General features: G+C 38.6%; 1 protein-coding gene across 1 annotated transcript in view; it reads right to left on the reverse strand.

Annotated features, from left to right (window-relative positions):
* Nucleotides 1-7,411: 7,411 nt before the first annotated feature.
* The window catches only part of PLPPR1 (phospholipid phosphatase related 1), a 292,974-nt gene continuing 275,018 nt past the window's right edge, over nt 7,412-25,367 (reverse strand). Inside the window, exons 5-8 of the mRNA XM_003260293.2 lie at nt 24,396-24,646; nt 20,842-21,018; nt 16,317-16,448; nt 7,412-8,526 (exon numbers count right to left, since the gene is read on the reverse strand). Coding sequence (XP_003260341.1) covers nt 8,494-8,526; nt 16,317-16,448; nt 20,842-21,018; nt 24,396-24,646 — 593 coding nt within the window. The 3' untranslated portion in view covers nt 7,412-8,493. The remainder of the gene's footprint in view (nt 8,527-16,316; nt 16,449-20,841; nt 21,019-24,395; nt 24,647-25,367) is intronic.

Raw genomic sequence — 25,367 nt, forward strand, 5'->3', positions numbered from 1 at the left:
GCACATGTACCCTAAAACTTAAAGTATAATAACAATAATAAAAAAAAAAGAAAGCAAAAAAAAAAGGAGGGGTCAGTGACATATGCTTCATGATGGGATGTAATGTGGAGGCCCAGCACTGCTTAGAACTACTACTAACGACGGTTTCAGGAGTAGTGAAACTAATCCTAGGAGTAGGCTTGAAACTAATCAAGCCTTTAATAATTAATTAATAATTACTATGGTATCTGGAGAACAAGGTAAATGGCCCTACAAGTTAACAAATCCAGAGTATGGGTCATTCTGTGGGACAACTGCCTTGTTTCTTCATCAAGTTAATTGCGTGAAAAAAAGAAAGGCTAGAATGGGTTGGGGCAATTAACTTCAGAACTAAAAGAGACTTGAGACATATCAACAAAATGTGATGTGTGGCCCTGGTTTTAATAAAGTAATTGTAAAAATACATTTTGGGGATAATTCAAGAAATTTGAATCTAACTGGATATTAAATGACACTGAGGAATTGTTATTATCTTATTGCGTGTAATACTACTACTGTGGTTCTGTAAAAAATCACTATATAGGGATGCTTTCTGACATTGTTAGCATAATAGAGTCGTGATATCTGGTAATTTAAAATACTATGGAAATATGGCAAAATGTGAATAATTATTAAGTTTAGATGATGGGTGTAGTCAAGTTTGTTGTATTATCTCTCTATTTTTATGTGTGCCTGCAATTTTTTATAATAAAAAGTTAAAAAAAGAGATATATTCAAGATATTTACCTTTCTGTCCCCAAAGACAAGAATGTTAGCATGTACTACATCTTTTTCTCCATGGCATTCCCCATTAATTTCAGATTTTTTTTAACAATAATAACTATGCTTTAATAATTTCCTTGCTCTTTCTTTTTATATTTACAGCAATAACTTTGGCATCCTTGCTCTTTCTTACAATTCATTTTTAAGAAATTCTTGGCTTTACTTTTGTTTTGCCATTTGTTCAAAGTACAAGCTCACATAATTCCTTAAAAGATTCATATTCATTTGAATCTTAGTACATCTGAAAATGTCTGTCTTTTGCTCTGACATGTTAATGATAATTTGTATCGAGAAAGAATTTGATATTAACAATTATTTTCTTTCAGCAGTTTGGGTTTTTTTTTTTTTGGTGACAATTTTTGCCAATGAGAAGTCTGATTCTCGTTACTTCGTGGGATTTTTTTCTCTCTCTCTCGAAGCTTTTTACAATTTTCTCTTTGTTCTGAAATTTCATCAAGATAGACTAAGGGTAGGGTTATTAGTACTCTTTAAATTTATCTTGACTGGCACTATATGGCCTATTTCAAACTAAAAACTTGTTTCTATGTTATAGTTTGAATGTATGGCGTCCCTCCCAATTTCAGGTGTTGAAACTTAAGTTCAACACTTAATGTAATGTAATATACATTAAGTTCCAACACCTGAAATTGGGAGGGGTGACATACAATGTAATAGTATTAACAGCTGAGGCCTTTTAGAAGTGATTAGGCCATGAGGCTTCCGCCCTTGTGGATGAGGTTAGGGTTCTTATAAAAAGAGGCTTCATGGAGCATTTGGTCTTTTTGCTTTCTGCTGCATAAAGACGTGGTGTTCCTTCCCTTGAGGACTCAGCAACAAGGCACCATCTTGGAAACAGAGCAGCCCTCACCAGACAACTGAACCTGCTGGCACCTTGATTTTGGACTCCCAACTTCTAGAACTGTGAGAAATATTTTTCTCTGTTTTATTAAGCACCCAGTCGCTTGTATTCTTTTATAGTAGCACAAACAGACTAAGACAATCTGTCTTCAGCTTTAGGACATTTGCTTCTGTTAATTATCTGACCACTTCACCTTTTCCATTTTTTCTGTTCCTTCCTTGGAACTCCTATTAAGAGGATTTTGGAGCTTCTGGATTCATTCTCCGTGAATATTAAAATTTTCTCTTACTTTTCGCTCTCCTTTCCCCTCCTGCATTCTTGGAGAATTTTACAGTTTAACCCTTCAACCCGCTAACTTGTTTTTAAGGTGTGTCTAATCTATTTAGCCAATCTCTTGGGTTTTATTTTGATCATTTTAAATTTTCATGTTCTATAGTTGGATCTGATTCTTAAAATGTGTTCTTGTTTTATAGATATGTCATCCTTTCTTATTCCTCCTTTTACCCATGGCTTTCATGAATACATCCAGGTTCTATTGTGGGTGTTGTCATTATATTTAAAAAACAAAATGAACTGCAGTCCCCTCAACGGGATCAGCACCACCCAGGTCTTACTTTTCAGGGATCTGATTTCAGCAAAATAAAATGTGGGTTTTTTTTTTCAGCTTTCTTCTTTGCAATATTCTGCTGGAATCTTGGCTCCCGGGTCTGCCTTGTAGGCTTGACTTAATTTTACCAAATGTACAGAAATTAGTTTTCAAGGTTGTCACACTTAACTTAAATCCCTCAAATGATGAATTAATTCCACAAGTGGTGACTGGTTAGTTAGTTATTCCTAGGTACAGACCTCATTGGGCCCAGGCCCTGAATCAGAGAAACCTTCACCAGACAATGGGCAGCTGTGGTGGAGCTGCACCTGCTCACCAGCACACTTAAACCCTATGGCTGCTGAGGAACAAAAAAATGCCAAGATGAGAAAACACCTGACTGCACCATCCCTACAAAGATAAAAAGAAACTTTTGGCTGCCAAGAGGGGGAATAAAAAGAGGACATATTTTGTATGGAAATACATATAAGAAGTCTGTGTGACTTTAGTGAGTCTGGATTTATCCAATCCTGAAATACTAAAAAACATCACTTGAAGTTGAAAAAAACTTTTGGCCTTATAGGACAATTCGACAGAGAAATTACTTTGTATAACAGCATTAAACATCATCCCAAATGAAGAGTTGTTCCCTGTTCCAAAGAACATGAAGTAAATTGATAGATGGACATTCCATTAAGGTTAATAGGGAAATGCAAGCACATCTTCCTTCTAAAGAGAAAGAGAATGCTTTTAAGGAAAAGAGCTTTACCCTCACCCTCCCCTCCACTGATCACATGGGTTTACTTGGCTTCATAGGAAAGCCACAGAATGTAACTTTTTATAGATGCAGGATACCAAAATGACAAGCCAGGATGAGGACAGAGGCACCAGTTTGGGGAGGTGCAAAAGTTAATTTTCCTGGCAGAGTCATTTCTAGTGTTAGAAGTATGTGTGGTGTTACCTGAGTTTCCATGAGAAGTAAAACTGTTAAGAGTCAATGGGCTAGAGAGTAAATCCAAATGCAATTTATTTTCCTCTCCAGCTTTTCATCTATCACCGGGCTCCTGTGAGTTGGGAGAATCAGATTTGGAAAAGTGTTCTCTAGGAAGAAAGCGTTTATTGAAAGCTATGATCCCACCACATACAATCAGGTCCCAAACTCTGTTGAGTCTGCCTCCTAGATATTTTTCATATCTTTCCAACCCCTGTTCTCTTTATCATTACTGCCACTACCCTACATCAATCATAATCATGTTTAGTCCAACACAATACCCTCTTAATTGATTATCTCACTTCTCTTGATTGCCTCCAACCCTTCCTACACACAGATGTAGCCCAGAGGGACCCTTTAAAAATACAAATCTAACTATGCCATTCTCGTGTTTACTGGGGGCTTCCTGTCCACCGAGGGCTTCTTAACATTTTAGGATAAATTCAAAGTCCATAACAAGTCCTCCAAGATCTCTGATCTTCAGTATCATTAAATATCTTTTTCCCCTTCACTCACCAGCCAGCCTTCAGTTCTTCACATGTATAAAGCTCTTTCCTGCCCCAGGGCTTTTGTATGTACTGTTCCCTTGGCCTGATATGACTTTCCTTAGGGTTTCTGTCTCATTACCTCCTTATTCTAAATAGCCCAACATGTATGTCACTTCTTTAGAGAAGCCTTACCTGATAACTCTATCTTCTCTGTCTAAATCAGGAGTCCCTTAAAAACATTTATATATTAAATATTTTGTGTTGGTTCTCCTCTTATCCCACTCAACTCTAAGCTTTGTAAGGGTAAGAAATAGGTCTGTTTATTTTGTTGTGGATCTCCAGTTCTTCACATGATCTTAGCACATAATAGATGCTCATTAAGTATTTATTGAATAAGTGAATGCATCTATCAATCCTGGAACAATCTGGATCAAGAATGAGGATGTGAGCAAGGGATTTGGCATTTATTTAAAAATCCTATAGTAGTATAGGGGATGATAGTAAATGACATGCTAGTTCTAGTACATGTCTTGAATTCAACAGAGCATGTTGCGGGAAGCCAGGGACCCCAAACGGAGGGACCAGCTGGAGCCATGGCAGAGGAACATAAATTGTGAAGATTTCATGGACATTTATCAGTTCCAGAATAATACTTTTATAATTTCTTACACCTGTAATCTCTTAATCCTGTTATCTTCCTAAGCTGAGGATGTACTTCACCTCAGGACCACTGTGATAATTGTGTTAACTGTACAAATTGATTGTAAAATGTGTGTTTGAACAATATGAAATCAGTGCACCTTGAAAAAGAACAGAATAACAGTGATTTTTAGGGAACAAGGGAAGACAACCATAAGGTCTGACTGCCTGTGGAGTTGGGCAAAAACGGCCATATTTTTCTTCTTGCAGGGAGCCTATAAATGGATGTCCAAGTAGGAGAGATATCCCTAAATTCTCTTCCTAGCAAGGAATATTAATATTAATACCCAGGGAAAGGAATGCATTCCTGGGAGGAGGTCAATAAATGGCCATTCTGGGAGTGTCTATCTTGTGTGATTGAGATAAGGACTGAGAATACACCCTGGTATCCTGCAGTACCCTCAGGCTTACTAGGATGGGGAAAAACTCCACCCTGGTAAATTTGTGGTCAGACCGGTTCCCTGGTCTTGAACCCTGTTTTCTGCTATTTAAGATGTTTATCAAGACAATATGTGCACCACTGAACATAGACCCTTATCAGTAGTTCTGCTTTTGCCCTTTGCTTTGTGATCTTTGTTAGACTCTTAGTAGTAGTTCTGCTTTTTGCCCTTTGAAGTATGTGATCTTTATACCTACTCCCTGTTCTTACACCCCCTCCCCTTTTGAAACACTTCATAAAAGCTTGCTGGTTTTGAGGCTCAGGCAGGCATCTCAGTCCTACTGATATGTGATGTCACCCCCGGTGGCCCAGCTGTAAAATTCCTCTCTTTATACTGTCTCTCTTTATTTCTCAGCCTGCTGACACTTATGAAAAATAGAAAGAACCTATGTTGAAATATTGGGGGTGGGTTCCCCCAGTAAGAGCAGGAATAGTATAATTACCATAATGTAACCTACTCCTTGAAACAGACTTGGGCAATCTGGTATTTGATTTATTTACCTCTAAGACACTGAACGCATTTGAGAGGTTCTGGCAGTTGCATGTAATAGGGAGTCTAATCAGTTTTTTGAAACAAAAATGCCACTTGTGGTTCTTTCACTCTTGGTATCATCCCAGTGATCCCTACTCTCTTGCATCTTGAGGATAGCATTTTGCCTGCTTGCATTCTCTGATTCAGTACAGAATACACATTCTCTCCTGAAGGGCTATATAGTCAGCTACATATAGCCCATCTGTCTATCACAGCCTGATAAGGAGATCTTTAGAACTTACCAAAAGGGGCACCCACATGTTTAGCTGGTGAGTGCAGTTTCCTCACCATTGTTAGTCCTGCATCTAAATGTATTCGTCTTTCAGCTATCTTCAGGCTCCACCAAAATCCTCTTTATTTCCAAATGAGTCATAGTCTCCCTTCAGCCAAAGTAGGAAGAAGTCTGGCATCTATTCATGTATTACAGAAATTTTAACTAAGTGATTTTTCTCTGTGTCAGGTGATGTTCTTGGCACAGAATAAAAAAAAAAAATCATAGATAAACACAGGGGCTAACAGCCTCATGAGGTTGCTTATATGTCAACACACCTGGCTATGCTTCCTTTGTTTCTCCTCCCCCACTTTGCTCTTCCAGTGAGTCAGACTTTCTCATGCACCTGTGGGCTTTCCTTAAAAAGAGAAGTTTACTGCAGAATTCATTCTCTGAGGCTACAGTCACCACTTGTCCTATTTAGACAGACCGCTTTTTCCTTGGCAAACAACCCACATGGAGGAGTCTCTAGCCTGAAGAATTTCAAATGACAGACTTGACAGATCAGTGTGAGGCCTGTGAAGTGTCTTGGGGCTAAATAGGAGGCAGCACTAAAGTTGCCATGCTGTAGTGGTAAGGAATCAGACTCAGGGATTCCAGGGGTAGGAGTCCAGAGATGCTCCTTAGCTCCAAGTGCACCAGGGTGCTGTCTCGGCATGGCTCAGTCATACACCAACATCTCCCAAGTCCAAGGCCAGGAAAATGGAGTCTGTGGCCAAAGCTCCTAGCATACTACAGATAGGTCCCTTTAAAATCAGAACTAGAAAGAAGAGTAGAAGGATAACATGACTCACTCTACCAACTTATGTTCTTAGAAATGCTATCTGGTAGCCAGATAGATTGTGACAAGAAATGGGTAATGTAAAAGCAATTTAGACTGCCAGCAATTTTCAGCATGTCTTATGATGAACAATAAAATAAAATGAATCCCTCATTGTTTCTTTTTTAAAAATCCTAAAATATGTTTAGAAAAAGAAAAATCATTCTGAAATTGCGTGACATTACATGTAGGTAGCTTATACAGGATTGGGGAGCTCAGAGCTTACAAATTATTTCTTCTCACTGTTTCCTTTTCTTCTAGCAGTATCCCTTAAACCAGATAAGTAGGTATATTACACTGAAAACCCATGAAAAGATATGGACTCGGTTCAAAGGCATATCTTGATGTAGTGGAAAGAATGAAATTTGGAGTTGAGCAGACCTGGGTTTTGATATTACTGCTGACATATATTGTACTCCTTTGGCTTTGTCACAGCTTCACTGGGCTCAGTGTTTTGAGAACAGACAGATTATGTTTGTGAAAGTTCTTTGGTTCCCTCTCCCAACTGTAATCAGATATCACCCAGAAGATGTGTATGACATTGTATGTGCATAGATAAGCTTAGGCCAGAATGAGATGGGGGATTATGAAAAATTTTAGCAGAGGTAACTTTTGTTCTTAAAAACTACTGTCTAACTTTTTATTGACAACTCAGAAGTATCTATGGGTAGGCTGAAGGTAGAGGGAGCGTGCTAGGGATCCAGAATGTTTCTGAGTATCTTAATAATTTAAAGAATTTTATTTGCCTAAACGCTCACATATTCTCACACACACCTATGAAGTTATCCCTCAGTTATGCACCTATTAGAATTTATTTCAGCAGACGTGGAACTGAACAGTGCAAACACTTGAGTTCACTTCATCATGACTCTTCAAATACCTTTGTCCTGTGGATAAAGCTTAAGACAAAAGACATGAGCCAGAATACATTTTGTGATAACTTTTTCTTCTCTTTAGAAAAAAAAAATATGTACAAAAAAAAGCTGAGAAGAGCCAACATGGAAGTGTCAAGAAAACATTCTGATAGGTACAGACAAAAGAGCTCCTTCAATCAAAGGAGTTACATGTTAGTTATCACCATGCTAGAAAAATGAGATGCAGTTAAAATTCTAGAATAATTAAAAGCCACAAAAGTGAAACTGTTGTTCTGGGGCCCCATGTTGTAGATTCTCTGATTCCTTTTCTGTAAAATAATACTGTGCAAACTGTAAAATATTCATTTTCATATAAAGTCCATATAATATGAGATACAAAACTGTTGAATTGACAGGGGAGGCTGATGTTGGCTGCTTTTTGGAGAAAAGGTGACAGTGACACCTGCCTGCCAAAAGACATTCCAGAAAGATCTTGAGTTCTTTAGTAGAGGCCATTATCTAAGAAAGAATCATATAACCCCAATACCCTCCAAATCCGGAATTCTCTGACAATTGTTTGTGTAACTAGGTGACTTTGTTAATATATCACTTTAAACTTTGAATGTAACAATTTGTTAAGAGATCAGAGTGCAACGTTCTTTTTGAACACAATTTTTTTTCTACAGTTGACTTTGAGATTTATTATTAACCAACATTGTCCTTCCTGCAGCTCAAAAGTTTGCCTTTTATTAAAATTCAAAAATTCTGGAGGAGGCAGCAACTGTGGTAATAACAGTTTAAAGTGAATTGTTACACTTACTTCTGTGTTTATAAAACTGAGAAAAGAAAATTTGTGTACAAATATCACAAAACGTCAACCATTGAATAAATGTGGTTCTTCAATGCACGCTTGAACAAGGAAATTTTGTTGGTTTTAAAATTCTGGCATAAATATATTAAAGCTGACCAAAACAAAAAAAAAAAAATCAGGGCAAGCTACATCACTTCCTCATACAAAAAATGTACAAAACATTAGCTTCTAACTAGATAAACATAATATTTGTCATCACAGTTTGACATTGAGCAACTGTGTGTTTTGAAGTATAGAATTGGAAGATGATTTTAAAAAACAGCTTCTGACACATCAGTCGTCTCAGGTAACTTCGGTCATGGATGCAGAGTGATTCTGTGGAGCAAACACAAGCAGATAAAATCTGAGATAGGGTTGCCTGACACATGCACACTCACTCGTCCCTCAATATTCCCTTGTTTTGTCTCCTCAAGGGTGCACAGGCTGTTCCCTCCCACTAATATGCTCTTCCAAGGCCCCTCAATTTCCCTTACCTCTTTTGGTTTTTTTGTTTTATTTTATTTTTTGAGATGGAGTTTCACAATTGTTGCCCAGGCTGGAGTGCAATGGCGCAATCTCGGCTTACCGCAACCTCTGCCTCCTGAGTTCAAGGGATTCTCCTGCCTCAGCCTCCCGAGTAGCTGGGATTACAGGCATGCAACACCATGCCCGGCTAATTTTGTATTTTAAGTAGAGACGGGGTTTCTCCGTGTTGGTCAGGCTGGTATCAAACTCCCGACCTCAAGTGATCCACCTGCCCCAGCATCCCAAAGTGCTGGGATTACCAGCGTGAGCCACTGCGCCTGGCCTCCTTACCTCTTTCATTAAAACTTCCCTGATTTTTCATCCAAAATAGGATAACTTCTTCACCTAAAGTTTTTTTTTTTTTTTTTTTTTTTTTTTTTTTTGAGACAGGGTTTACTCTGTCACCCAGGCTGGAGTACAGCCTTGACCTGCTGGGCTCAAGTGATCTTCCTATCTCAGCTTCCCGAGTAGGTAGGACATTGGGCACATGCCACCATGCCTGGTTAACTTTTAAATTTTTTGTAGAGACAGTGTCTCATTATGTTGCCCAGGCTGGTCTCGAACTCCTGGGCTCAACTGACCCTCCCACCTTGGCCTTCTGAAGTGCTGGGATTACAGGCACGAGCTACTGTGCCCGGCATCTTCACCTAAACGTATTCTCTATATAATTCTGTCTTATGCTTAAGTATTTTCTAATATAAACATTTAAGAGCCTCAAAGTAACTTAGCATCCCACACATTTTTAATGTAATGTTTTAAATATGAAACAGTTCCAACGTTTAAAACCTTTCTATATGTTTTATCCTTAGAGTCACAAGTTACATAGAAGTGAGTTTATTATTTCAAAATGTATAGAATTTTGGGGGGATTTGTTTTTATTTTAACTTTTTTTGGCTACAGAAAATGTGGTTTACATAATACAGATGCATTAAAATATTTTTCTTGAGACTTGTATCATGGTCTTGTATACGATGCATTTTCATAATGTTTCATGTGTTTTGAGGAGGGTTATATATAATGCACATCAGATCAACCTTATTGATCATGTGTATCCTTACTATTTTTGCTTATTAATAAGAGAAATGTATTACAATCTCCTATGACTGAGGATTCATCCATTTTCCTTGTAATTATGTCAAATATTTTTGTCACTGGCTGGCTTTTAATTAGTTTTAACTATTAAGCTTTTATACATGTAATCAACTAGGTGAGGGTGGATATTTAGGTTCTTCTTTTGAGTAAAATGGGCTCTTCACTGTTTACAAGGTTATTTCTCAGTTGCAAAAATTCTCTCTCCATGTTTTCCCTACCATTACTCCTCTATTCAATCTTGGCTGCCACAATCAGACAGAAAGCTCAAGGACACTTTTTTTCTTGCATTGGTAATATAATAGAAACTTTAGCAGCAGATAGTAACTGCTCCAGGTTCAACAAAAGGAAGCATTCAATTAAAATATAAATATATATATATAACCTCCCACTTCTTGCAAACCTAAGGTCTTATCTTTTATTTGAACTTAAAACTCAATGCTTTGGGTCTATGAAATTATTAAATCTTTAACAAACTGTGGCTTTGATCTAATTATTATTATGGCTTCCTGATTTCTGTCTTTTTTTTTTTTTTTTTTTTTGAGACGAAGTCTTGCAGTCTTGCTCTTGTCCCCCAGGCTGGAGTGCAATGGTACAATCTCGGCTCACTGCAACCCATGCCTCCTGGGTTCAAGCGATTCTGTTGCCTCAGCCTCCTGAGTAGCTGGGATTACAGGCGCCTGCCACCATGCCTGGTTAATTTTTGTATTATTAGTAGAGACGGGGTTTCACCATGTTGGCCAGGCTGGTCTTGAACTCCTGACCTCAGGTGATCCACCCGCCTCGGCCTCCTAAAGTGCTAGGATTACAGGTGTGAGCCACTGTGCCTGGCCACTGATTTCTGTTTTTAGGACACTGGGGATTTACATTATATTCTTTAGAGCTCAGATACACATCTTTAGAAACTTTAGAAACAAAAAATATTTTGTATTTTTCAAGGTACTTTTGTCTGAAATCTTTGTGAAAACTGAGGTTTTGGTGCATTTCTTTCCTAAGGCAAAAATAACTTTACTTTTTATTCTTCTATAATATGCTTTCTATTTGAATTTTTTTGGGTCAACACTTTGGTCATTTATATAAGATTCCATTTAAGAGTAAATGGTAAAGATAAAGCCATTCAATATCCTAAGATAACTAGGTAGATGACTTGAGGCAGATTACTTTAACTGTCCCTCCAAGTCTTTTTTTTGTATTGATAATACGAAGTCTGTAATATCACCAGTTCTGAATCAAGGGGCCATCAGAATTCTCTAGGAGTACCTCCTTCATTTTTTTTTTTTTTTTAAACTCCACACCTGCTGAATCAGAATATCCTGGGGTGAGGGTCTACGTATCTGTGGGCAATACAGATAGAATTCTTTTTTTGTGTGTTTAAAACATATATAATATATAAATTTAATAAATATATATTATATAAATAATATATATTATAGTTATAACTTATAATACATAATTACACATTATAAAATTAAATTAAAATTGAATATAGACTTATATAATTATATATTAATATATATAAAATATATTAACAATAAAAATTTAATATATATAAAATATATATTAAATATGTATAAGTATCTTTTAACTATATATGTATACATATATAAGTATATATACATACATAGATGAAGAAAGTAAGGCACCAGGTTTAAGTAATATGCCCAAGGTCACCAGTCAAAATTAATATGTATGTATGTATATATGTATGTACATGTATGTCCATACGTACGTATATATGTATATATACGTACGTATGTACATGTGTGTCCATACGTACGTATATATGTATATATACGTACGTATATATATATACGTATATACGTATATACATACATACGTATATATGTATATACATGTACATATGTACGTATATATGTATATACACATATGTATATATACATACATATGTACGTGTATATGTATATATACGTACATATATACGTATATATTAGTATATATATGTATCTATATTTAATATATATTTTATATAATTACATATATTTTTCCCCCATGGGGAAGACATTGGGAGACTCTATACCAACATCCGGAGTGAGTTAACACAGTTGCTTCATTTCTAATTTAATTTTTGTTATTAGAAACTGTGTGGACAAGAACGCAACTGAACAACACTCAGCTGATTGCTCATGTACATTGTGAGCGGGGTGGGGTGCAGAACATGGATAATTAAGAATTGCTTCCTTTGGGATCCCAACAACTTTATACAATCATAAAATAATGCTTTGAAAAACTTGACTATTTTTGTTTTATAATTGTTTACTTTTTGGTTTCTCTATGGTATTTGGGAAAGATTTTAGAAAATGCACCCCGTCTCAATCAACTATACTAAGGGGAATCACGGAAGGCAGATATTCAAATTTGAGGTAATGTTTTAGAGGGGACCAGAGCACTGTGGCTCTGAGGGCTCCATGTGGCAAAGGGGAAAGAATGTCTTGGGAGAAAGGGAAATGAGGTTGACTGATGCCCTCCCCATCCAGTCTTCTCCTTAAGATATTTTGAATAGTGGGATGGATTTCATGTGTATGAATGTGTGCTCTGAAGAGAGGTTCTAATCTCTGATCTTAAAAGGTCCACATGCTGGGAAGATGGTTCTGTTCCAAAAATTACAAAGATGCCATTTCTAACAGAAACCATGGCTGTTGGAGTTGCAAGGGAAGTTCTTGCCCACAGGAGGGTATTTATTTTTGAAAAACTGTAGCTCAGGTTCAATATACCAGCCCCCTGTAGCATGTTTTCATATTCAATGCTGGGAGTTGTGGATTTCAAAAAAGAATTTTCATTGAATGAAATCTCAGACTGTGTGGTGTAGGAGAACCAGCAGGGCCTCTAGTATTGGATGAGTCTTCATTTAATTTTAACTGGGTGACTTTGGGCATATTACTTAAACCTGGTGCCTTACTTTCTTCATCTATAAAATAGGATACAACAAAACCAATACAGTATCATGCATATTAAACGAGACGACTCTCAATAAATGCTAGTTCTCTTTTCTTGACCAACAAATAAAGGGTTTATCTTTCTAACTATCCATGTGGAAACATTTATTACTAAATACAGATGCTTGGTGACTTGCATTTTTCACAATTGGTATGGATGGCATAATGTAAGAGGCAATACTTCTCTTTAGCTTTCTGTGGCTTCATTCTGGCTAGCCTGCAGAAGTGCTTCTCATAGTTTCTTATAAATCTCTACTTTCCGTGGATATTCAAATAGTGATTATGGTCAAATTTGAGGTTCCTGGTTTTGGCTAAAGTGTCTACTTTAGGTTTTGGGACAAGTTTGTATTCATCCATCAATATTTATTTCACACCTAGTGGATGCCAGGATACATGGTAAATAAGACATGGTTTATAGGGTCCTCAAAAAGTCCCAAGTCTTTGGAGGAGGCAGACATGAGGGAACACTTGGCTTTAATTATGAGTGACAGTCACATGAGAGGGGTCTGGAGGGTCCTTTGGCCCAAGCCTGGTGTTCAGGCAAGGCCTCAGATTGTATCCATATGAGGTGGCATCCATAATCACAAAGATCTATTGACAGGTTTGAGAGAAGTTCAACTACTACCTGTAAACAATGAATTAATATCTATTTTAAGAATGCTTTATCTATCTTGTGAATAGCATTTTTTGAAACCCTGTTTAGCACTTCATTTTTCAGTTTAAGTAGAATCCCTCAAAATAGTGTCTGGACATCTCTAGGCCTGATCAACCATCAGTGGCCCTGAGAATTAAGAAAGAAAGAAGTCTAGGGAAGGCGTTAGACAGATGTCATGCTTGAGCAGTGCTGGGTGGAAGGATGAGGTGTGCAAAAGGGGTGTTCTTATATCAGGATATTCGGGGGATAGCATTTACAAGGACACAGAGACTGGTATGTCCATGGAACTCAGCAAATATTTTCTGTTTCTTTTTAAAATTCACTTGTTTTCATTTTACCCCCCAAAATAGAGACCCTCTCTGACTTCACTAAACACAGGATTGTAATTAGGGAAGAAAAGTTAGAGAGATTCTATTTCAGTATTTCATTACAAGGTATCGCTATTTAGCTAATTTGATATTTAACCTGTAGCAACAGGCTGTATATAAATAAACCAGAAATATTTTTGTTAACATTTTATTTCTAGACCAAGTTAAAATGTTAGCCTTAATACAAATTAAGGGAAAACAAAACAATACTTGGTACTGTATTAATGGAGAACCTTAAGTATTTTTCCCAAAATGGAGATATGGAGGTAGCTTTCTTGTTCCAACCCCCGCCCCCCACAAAACCTGGTTCATTAATAATATTAGATTTAATTAAAGGTAAAAAGGCATAGGATATTGAGACCAGCCTGGCTAACATGGCTAAAAACTGTCTCTACTAAAAATACAAAAAATTAGCCAGGCGAGGTGGCACGTGCCTGTAGTCCCAGCTACTTGGCAGGCTGAGGCAAGAGAATCACTTGAACCCCAGAGGCAGAGGCTGCAGTGAGCCGAGATCGTGCCACTGCACTCCAGCCTAGGCGACAGAGTGAGATTCCGTCTCGGGGAGGGGTGGGAAAGAGCATAGGGTAGTTTATCTTAGAGAGATGTGATAGTTAATCATCGTTAAATAGTGAAAATATGGCCGGGCGCGGTGGCTCACTCTTGTAATCCCAGCACTTTGGGAGGCCAAGGCGGGCGGATCACGAGGTCAGGAGATCAAGACCATGGTGAAACCCCGTCTCTACTAAAAATACAAAAAAATTAGCCGGGCGTAGTGGCGGGCGCCTGTAGTCCCAGCTACTCGGAGAGGCTGAGGCAGGCGAATGGCATGAACCCGGGAGGTGGAGCTTGCAGTGAGCCGAGATTGCGCCACTGCACTCCAGCCTGGGCAACAGAGCGAGACTCCGTCTCAAAAAAAAAAAATAGTGAAAATATTATTTTATATTGCACTGATATGAAGTACATAATAATTCCAAAGGGAACAAAAGGAAGTGATTTGCTTATCTCTTATATCTTCTATAAAAATGCTTGAGTAGGAAAATGCCAAATACAAACAAGATTTCAAGATAAACAGACTGTGACAAAACATAAACACTTTAGCCGGGCTCAGCTACCTGAAAAAGATGACATGCTAATGAAAATCATATTAGTTGTCCCCCTACCAGCTTAAATAACTCCTCATCCAGTTTTCCTACTTGCTACCTATACGGCCTTGGGCAGGTAATCTAACATCACTGTCTTCAGTTTTTTTTTTGTTTTTTTTTTTGAGACAGGGTCTCACTGTCACCCAGGCTAGAGTGCAGTGGCGTGATCACAGCACGCTGTAGTCTTAATCTCCCAGGCTCAAACACTCCTCCCACCTCAGCCTCTGGAGTAGCTGGGACTACAGGCATGAGCTACCATGCCAGGCTAATTTTTGTATTTTTTTAGTAGAGACAGGGTTTCGCCATGTTGCCCAGTCTGGTCTCAAACTCCTGGGCTCAAGCAATTCACCTGCCTTGGCCTCCCAATGTGCTGGGATTACAGGCGTGAGCCACCACGCTCGGCTTGTCTTCTGCATTCTTATCTTTACCTGTGAAATAGGAATTATAGTGTCTATTCAATAGGGTGGTTGTTCAAGTAATGATAAATTTATAAAGCTCCTAGCAATTGTCCTGGGCAAAATTAAGTGCTTCATATCATCTGTCCAGGCTCCTTTCAGTTGGCAAGTCATCTTCCTGGCTTTCCATGTCTTCTCAGAGTAGATTTTTTCCTCTTCATTTGTATTCATAGAGCACTTCGTGCACCTCTGATTCAGCGTGTAATATTATGACTACCTATTTATATTCACCTTTCTTGATCATCTGTGATTTATTTATTTATTTAGTAGAGATGGGGACTTGTTACATTGACCAGGTTGGTCTCCAACTCTTGGCTTCAAGCAATCCTCCCACCTTGGCCTCCCAAAATGCTGAGATTACAGGTGTGAGCCACCATGGCTGCCCCTCATCTGTGAGTTATTTGAGGGCAAGGACTGTGTCCAATTATTTTTTGTATCCCTGGTATGATGCAAGGTTCTGTTGTAGAGTAACAGATCAGGAGGTACTGTTGCATTGAATTTTTGTCACAAAAACAGGTCCAAAGGGACATTTAGTAGCCTTTTAAAATGTGTCTCCAGCTTACATCACTGTGTGTAACACAACCTTTTTCTTTCCAAATATTATCCTAGTTATTAAGTCAAATTGGTTTTTTCCATATGATTAGTCGAAATTTCATAAATGTGATATTATATTGTAGGTCAAAATATCCTGAAACAGCTAAGGTTTAAGTTAGACATTGCTAAGAACTCTCTGAGGATTCATGATTGCCCCAACACCCAGGATAAGTATAGGAATAATTGAGGGGAAAAAGTGAAGACTGCCTTTTGTGAGGGCCTTTACAATAAATGAATCAGATTCTCTTTGATGCTGGGTAGATTTAGTGGTATTCATGGATTGATACTGACCTCCCAAAGTGTTCAGCCTGTGGGTTTGGTTTGCTAAAACTGCTTTACCATACCTGTGCACTTAAGGTTTCCAGAGGGCTTTCTATCCTTGGGAAAGCCATTAGGGGTACTCCACGGGGATCCTCAGGCTTGGGTTTGGAAGGAGATCCTTGCGTTCCTTTAAAGTTATGAACCACACACATTCCCTGCAGGATAAGAGGGAAAAAAGAATGAGGTCAGACTGCAGCCATCAATGCCTGGCATCTGTGAGGGTGGCAGGCCTTTCCCCTTGAATATCATCACCAGAGTGACCTTTTTCCTTTGAGAGAGGGGGAACTATGGGAAGTACTGAGGAAACGTCTGTTTAATCAGCAGATGACCAGTAATAATCGCTCCCCACCCCATTGGGTCTGTTTTCTCACCTGTAAAATAAGAATAGTAATATCCACTTCACAGATTTGTAGTGATTAAAGACACGGTGAATGCAAATCACCTCATAATAACAGCTAAAATTTATTGAAGGCCGCTATGTGTCTGGCACAACTCTGAGGATTTTATCCAATTTCACTTAACCCACCCAACAATTTCATAAGGGAGGTACTATTATCTCCAGTCTAGATAGGGGGGCACAGGGAAGTTATCTAACTTGCCCAAGGTCACACAGAGATTGAAACTCCAGAGCCCCTAAATCATATCCCTATACTAGTTTGCCCCTTAAAAAGTGCCAAACGCATAGCAAGTATTCAGTCCATGTTAGCTGGTCTTTAACTCTTACCTTAGATCATCATCTTCAAATTATGACTATTTGCTTGAGATTAGATAACTCTTGAGTTTTCTTTTATTGCTTCCTTTTGAATACTTTCCCTGTACTGCCCACTTTTCTGTTTCCTGCTGAGGTCTTTTCATAACTGACTGTTTCTAACATCTTCCCTGCTTTTTTTTTTTCCACCCAAGAAGGACTCTCCTTTTCCCCGCCTCGTTCATGCTTTCTTTGTTTCTTCATCCAGCATCTTTGAATCTTTCCTGCTACTCTTCAAACCCTGTAGCACATTGGCATGTATCCTGTCTACCTGGCTCAGCTCCATCTTACTCTTACACTCAGCCTTTTTTTTTTTTTTTTTTTTGAGACAGAGTCTCACTCTGTCACCCAGGCTGGAGTGCAGTGGTGCAATCTTGGCTCACTGCAAGCTCCGCCTCCCGGGTTCACACCATTCTCCTGCCTCAGCCTCCCGAGTAGCTGAGGCTACAGGCGCCCACCACCAGGCCCGGTTAATTTTTTGTATTTTTAGTAGAGACGGGGTTTCACCGTGTTAGCCAGGATGGTCTCAATCTCCTGACCTCATGATCTGCCCGCCTCGGCCTCCCAAAGTGCTGGGATTACAGGTGTGAGCCACTGCGCCCGGCCCTACACTGTGCTTTACCTGCCCCCATCAGGAAATGGGAGGAGGGGAACCTGGAGAAACGGAGTGGAGAGACCCAGGTTCCTCTGCTGGTTATTGGTTGGGTAGCTATTGGGTAAGTTACGTATCTTTGAGCCTCATTTTCCTCATCTATAAAATGAGGATAGGAATATTGTTAGAGTTGCCCTGGGGGCACTTGATTAGATGTCTATAAAGCATACAGCATGTGGTACTTGTTCAGCTAATAACTTCCTTCCCCTTCCTCCCACAGTCCGCCTCATGGGGAACACAAACAAAGCACTATTGAACATTTACAGTAGATATCCTGCCATTTTCAGTGTTTGCTCTTCTTTTTCTGTCTCTTCTCCAAGTCTCTGCTTTGGAATGCCTCCAGGCTCCTCCAGGACATCCTTCTCCTCCCATTTCCCAGCTTTGTGTGTGTCTGTGAGGTGTGTTCACATGCACATGCCAACAGGGTGCCCTCTCTCATGCCAGAGGAATTCAGCCACAGATCTGGGTCTTACATAAAGGCCATTTGTGGGAAAATAAATTTTGACATCAATTGGGAAGTCACTTGAAAGCACTAGCAGACAAAGTAGTTACTGAGTGATGAGAAACAGGGCTGCATGTTATGGAGAGAAAACAAGTGTAACGTTGAAGCGGGATTTGTGTATGGGGCTTCAGCAAACCCCAATATCATCCCACAAAGACCCTACAAAACTGCTTGGAACACTCAGAATGGCTCTTCCTCTCTAACTGGGGATGGCGGCTTCAGAACTGATGGTCAGCAACACTGTTTGTCTTTTCTTGAGCCGAAGTCTATTTATATACCGTTGATCTCCCTTTGAAACCCTTCTCTTCCCTTCAAGTCACCTGTTTTCTTTCCTTCTTAAAAAAATTCCTCAGGAAGGGTAGTAGGTGGTAGGGGGAAGAGGAGCTGGTTAATCAGTACAAAAATACAGTCAGATGGAAAAAATGAGGCCTGCTCACTATAACAGTAGAGTGACAATAATTAATAATTTACCGTATATTTCAAAATAAATGGAAGAATAGATTTGGAATGTTCCTAACACAAAGTAACAGTATTTGAGGTGATGGAAATCCCAGTTACCCAGATTTGATCATTATACATTGTATGCTTGTATCAAAATATCACACATACCCCCTGAAAAGTGTGTAACTTCTATGTACCCATAAAGTGTTGTTTTTAAAAGGTGTTCCTCAGGAAAGTTCCTAATGAGATATCAACATCTTATGATCACTTCAGCACTACTTTTCCTGCAACTTCATCCAGAGTATTTGCATTTTAGTTTTTCATCTTTCGCTATAGAAAGAATGCCTGGATCCATTCAAAATACTGGCATATTTTTCTTTTATTTCTCTTCACTTTATTGCATGTTGCAGATATTGTGTTTTTTTTAAATTGAAGCTTTTTGACAACACTGTGTTCAGCAAGTCTACTGGCACCATTTTTTCAACAGCACGTGCTCATTTTGTGTCTGCGTCAACACTTTTTTAAAGCCATAAAGTGCTTTTAAATTAAGGTAAATCCATTGGTTTTTTTTTTAGACATAATGCTATTGCACACTTAACAGACTACAGAATAATGTAAACATAACTTTTTATATGCACTGGGAAACCAAAAAATTGTGTGCCTAGCTTTACTGTGATATTCACTGTTGCAATGGTCTGGAACCAAACCTGCAATATCTCTGAGATATGCCTGTCAATTTGAATTAGAAAGAAGCTTCCCAATCAGTGTTCTGAATGTGAGCATTGTCTATATCTTAGCAGATTTTTTACAAGTTGGAAAACCAAGTTAGAGGCTGGGAGAGGCATGTGTGTATTTTGCATACTGGGGAGGGTAGAAAGAGGGGCTAGGAAAAGGAAGTATTAAGTCATATGACTGAAATCCATCTATGTGTGATGCTAATCCTAATGGATCTTGGACCAGAGAGGGCAGAATAGGAGGAGGGAGGTCCTTCAAGACTGTGATGGCTTCTTTCTCCTTGGGGAGCTTCCTGGACATTGTTAGGGGATTCATTTCATGCACAGTATGAGAGTCTCCAGGCCTGATGATTCATTGTAAATTTTTCTGGGCCTGTTTTAAGTCCTTGAAGATAATAGAAATCTGCATCTCTGAGGTGTGACCATGCAATGGAATACTACACAGCAATAAAAAGGAATTATTGATACATTGCACGACATAGATGAATCTCAAAATAATTATGCTAGGTGAAAGATACCTGAAAAAATACATTATGATTCAATTAATATGAAATCGTAGAAAAGGCAAACTAATATAGAATGACAGAAGATCACCAGTTGCCTGGGGATAAGAGAAAAGGAAGGGTGAGAGAGAAAGTTGTATGCCAAAATTGATCAAATTGTACACCTGATGTGTCATTTATTGTATACCTATTATACTTCAATAAAACTGTGAAGGAGAAGACAAAAAGAATAAAAATTAACCTCTTTTTATCAAATGCAACTCAATTTAATGCATTTCCTAGGTGAGCAGGTGGCCAGACCTCCATCTATTTGAGGAACTAAAACATAATCAGAAATACAAGAAAAATGTATTAACCAAACTCTTCTCCAGGAAGACAGGTGGTTGAGAAGCCAGTTAGTGGAAGTAAGATTCCCAAGAGGCGTGTTCCAATAGTAACAGAGACCCACTAAAAAGGGTGGGTGTGATAATCTGCAGGATTTTTAAAATTTCCGAGTAGGAGATGCAACTTTGGAGCTAGAGTTGAGTTTCTTGGGATGCTGGAGAAGAGGCTGCTTGCTTCTACCAGTGCTCTTCATTCTCTATTCTTCCCTGAAAGAACACTTAGCTTTTGCCCCCAGTATGCTGAGAACAAATACTTAAAGAAGATTGGTTTGAAGGTATGCCAATTTATCATTAGTCTGCTTGGCCCCAGTCCCAAGCCCAGTGTTGAAAGAGGTAGAGCCAGCTGTCCTTCTAGGAGCAATTCTCTCCTGGCCACCCAGAAGGAATTTGGCAATCCTGTTTCTGAAAGGAAAGGGTGTTTTGAAATCATTTTTGTAGCAAAAGCATGCATAATACTTGCAGAATAATTGTAATTCACAAGGTTGGGACAAAAGGAACACAGATGGTTAGGCCTGGGAAACCTGACTCCAGTTTTTCAGAGAGTAGAAGAGGGGGGAAAAGGTAAAAAGAGGGAAGTCAGCCTACCAGAAACAGGGCCACTGCAGTGCCCAGGATGAAGCCAGCAATCACGTCCGAGCAGTGGTTCCGATACTCAGAGACCCGGTTGAGGCCTGTCAGGAAGGCTGTGCAGAGAGTTCCGAGGCACAGCACCGGCTTGGCCAGTCGACTGCTCTTCGTCTTGATTGTGCTTGTAATATACATCTGAAATGGGACAGAGGCTAGGGAGTGACCAGGCAGCCTCCTTGTACCGGTGCGTACACATGCAAGCAAGCAGGTACATACACCAGCACACACAAGCAGGGGCTGGTGTCAAAGCAACCACACTAACTAGTATTCCTTGAATAACTCCACTAAAATATTTAATAAAACATTTAGGTAGGAAATCAGTGCAGCAAGAACAGTGAACAGATGTACATTAATCAGTCTTTTGTAAACTAGCGGACATGTGAACAGAAGTTATTAGTGACGCAAAGAATGCATCAACGATTAGATTCAGAACATGCAGTTTTTATGTGACAAGTTTAAATATTATTTGGGGTATAAGAAATCCATATGAGTCTGAGATACCAAATAAACCTTCTATAGGAATGAAGCTTTTGGTGGAGAAGACCAGGTAGGACAGTGACTGTAAGCGACCGTACATTTTATTTTTTGTGTCCCCAAAAGTTCCTAGCTGCTTCGTCACACCTTCGGGCGATTAATACCAAAGTGTTGACTGATAAGTTAGTTGATAGGCTGAGTTAGAACCTCCCAACAACTGTGTCACATAAATAGGTTTCAGCTGTGCTAGTAAATGGACTCCTACATTCCTTAGGACAGCTGTGATCAGCTTTACTCATTCATTTACTCCACTGTTTCTTAAAATATTAAAACTTTTCTATGTGTTCCACAAGATACAAAAGGTCAAGAAGACCTGAACTAAGTAAAAGATGATACACTTTATGACACCTGAGATGTAGGCGGCTGTTATTAGTTTGTTGTGAGGTGCTGGGTAAGACTCTGACGTTTTATAGATTCAGTTAGCAAATGTGTCCCTGGTGATCTAGAGTTAGGAAGCCACGCCTTTTTCAAGTAAGTACACTTTTTTAGCTAACCTTTGGTAGTAGTTACAAAGTACCACTAGAGGGCACCATTGGTCTATCATTTCTTAACAAATGGGCTATGTGAGCTTAGCAATTCTAAAAAATAATGTGCTGATACTTATATAGTATGGGTATATGGCCTGAGCACATATAAGTTAAAATAGATGCATTTTACAGTATTACAATAGAAAGTCTTAATATCCTAAAATGATGCCTCAACACTGGTGAGAATACCAGAAGACAGGAATCTCTTCTATGTAGCAGATTCCCTATAAAACTGGTTAGATCAAAGTTACATAAATTACAGCACATTATTACACTATTTTCAGACTCTGTGGTAAATGTTACTTAAAATCTACACCGTATATATTTAGTTGTTCATGCTATTATGTTTTCCAATTATATCTGTCATAAATCTTTCCTATAAGATTAAAAACTGTTAAAAGTATAAGCCTATGGTTAGTTGGTATTCTTCATAGTATTAACTAGTACTTTGGAAATCCTTGTTGAGTAATTTCTGAAAGCATTTGACATGTAATAGAGGCTCGGAAGATTTATGCAACTGGAATCTTATATCAGGGTTTATCTGACTATAGTCTGTGAGGCATGATTTGAATTGGATAACATCTGAATCCTTGAGAATATGTTATAGTCGCATTTATTCTGTGTAAGCTGGTGATATTTACTTCTTTCTTGCCCAAAGAACTTCATGTCTCATTGTTGAAACAGTAGTTTATTATAAGTAACAGAATAATTTTTATAATGGCACTATAAAAATTAATTTCACACAGCGATGACTTGAGTCTGATAAAAAAATACAGGAAAAAGCACAAGAATACATTGTTTAGATTCTAGGTAATTAGGACAAATCAACATTCTGAAAACTTGAAAATATGCTGAATACTTCAGAAGGCTTTATTTGTTTAAAAAAAATACCTGCATAGAGGTTTTTTGGTTTGGTTTTGTTTTTGGTAAAGCAAAGACATTTAACCAAGCTATAATCTGTTTTGTAAATTGAGGCTTTTGTGTTATTTGCATCCTTGTTTCTTTAACGTGGGGACAGCTGAAGTCATTTTTGTCACATATTCATTAAAGAGTACATCCAAAAGAAATAACTAGAAAGACTTATATTTGGTAGTTGGCGGTTGACAAAATAACCCTATCGATGTGATCCCATAAATGGGACACAAAGGCACTATCTGCTCCTGGTTGTTTTAAATAAATAGATCAGACTCAGTCACAAAAAATGACTGTGTATTAATTATTAGATTCAGAACATGCAGTTTTTATGTGACAAATTAAAGAATCATTTGGGGTATAAGAAACCCATATGAGTTTTTGCCTTTTTTCCACCCTAGGGGTGATGGCACAGACCCATTTTCTTCCCAGAGAGGCAGAACATGCCTCCTGCAATTACACTCAGTGACAGGAAGGGTAGCATCTCCCTGGGGGGTGGGTTGAGGGCATACTCAGAATGTTTGGGAAGAATGGACAGTTTGAAAGGAGTCTTCCCTCTGTCTTTTCCCTTCCCCCACTTTCCATTGAGAATCACCAGACTAGTCATATTCTGAATATAAAATAAGTTGAAGTAAGGAAAGGGGGTGTTTTCGGCCGACAGTTGCTCTGCCACTGGTAAATGCACCTGATGTCCACTGGCAATATCGTATCAGCCTGTGGAGCCTTTGAGCTGGTATCTGCATGTCTATATTCTAGGTCCTAAGAATGCATAAGCCAGACAAGAGTGAAATGAAGTTATTTCCAAAATGAATACAGTTAAGTTGGAAAATAAGAGAGACACCATTGTTCTTTAAGATGTGGGACATACTTTGGTTTTTCTGTTACTAGAATAAAAAGAAAACAAGAGAAAATTATACCCCAGTGGGGCAGTCAATGGCTGTGCGATCTGGGGGATAATGAGAAACATACTTTGGGGTGTTGAGGTTTTTCTGGGATCATCCCTGTCTCCTAGCAAAGTCATAGAGAAAAGTGTCAGAGCAAAGGAAAGCTGTGTATTTATCCTGGGTCTGCATGTTGTTGGGGCAGCCATTCATACAAGACCCATGCTCGCAAATTTCTAGGCAGGTGTGAGAAGGTGTGCTCTTCCGAAACCAACCAAAACTTTGACAAAGAGTACTGGTGTGGGAGGTAAGAAAATCTCAGACACAGTACCAGGAGTCTGGGTCCCTGCTCTTGTTGTATGATCTTAGCTATACTGTGGGACCCAGCTTTCACATCTGTAAATGGTAGGATGTAATTAGGTGATTATCAAAACATTCCAGAACTAATATCCTCTGGTAGATCAGGAGATTGAAAGTGGGGTAGAAGTGTGTGTGTGTGGGGGGGGCTAGTATATCAATAGCATAATATAGAGAAATATGCCATACCTAACTTTAAGAGTCACTATAAGTGACAATGAAAGAATGGAGACAGACAGGGCAGGGAGACACACATCCTATCAAAAACTGGACTTAGGAGAGACAAGACTTGCACACTCACCGTGGCATATAAGGCAGAGTAAATGCTCAGAGCAGCGTGTTTGGAGGGAAAGGATCTCCGAGCCTTTTCTATCACTTCCAGGTCCCCAGTACAAATGTTCCCATTGTTTATAAACTGGTGGTGTGCTTGGCAGTCTGTACTGGTGTAGTTCGGCTTGCACACAGTCAGGAAATATGGTGTTAAGTGCCCAGTGACCACTTGTCCGGCGTTTACAAAAATGTCAGTAGCAAAAAGTCCAAATGCAAACACCCCTATAAGAAGATTTAAAATCATTAGGAATGGTAACATACTCCGTCGATTGCATTTTCCTCCTAAGAGAAAACAGCGGTGAGAGTCCATGATGACCTATCAAAATGATTCTAAGTACTCCCCGGAGTATCTTCCCAGGAGTGGTACCTGCTTCCCAAATCACCATTTCTTCCAAATTGATGTAGACATTCTACTGTTATCACTTTATGGTTTTGTATCAGTAGTTTAGAAAAAGCACAGTCTAACGAAAATAATTTGAATTTTGAAGTCATATAGACTCATCACTGGTGACTCATTCACAGAGTAAGTTATTTATCTTTTTTGAACCTTGGTTATCTTAGCTGCAAAATGGAGTAGGGGGTAGTTTGGGGAAAATAGAATAATATATGTGCAAAATACTCGCTATGGTGTCTACGTAATTAATCAACATCAGTTCTCTCTTCTTCTATATAAAATACGTTCTCCCTGATTCTACTTGGAAATGCAAACCATCTTGGGAAGAGTTATTTACAACATGGCAGGTGAGAGTAAAGGAGGATCTTATGGAATTATCTTTTAAAAAAATTATTCTAGAAACTTTGCTTGAATTGGAGTTTCATCTGATGTTGGAAACAGATAATGAGAATAAAGGAAAAGTGTTAAAAACAAATGTTGTTGACCAATAGTCTCCTATTGCTGCTATAATAAATTACCACAAACCAAGGGGCTTACAACACAAATGTA

The sequence above is a fragment of the Nomascus leucogenys genome, chromosome 1a (genome assembly GCF_006542625.1).
Source record: "Nomascus leucogenys isolate Asia chromosome 1a, Asia_NLE_v1, whole genome shotgun sequence".
Taxonomy (NCBI): Eukaryota; Metazoa; Chordata; class Mammalia; order Primates; family Hylobatidae; genus Nomascus; species Nomascus leucogenys.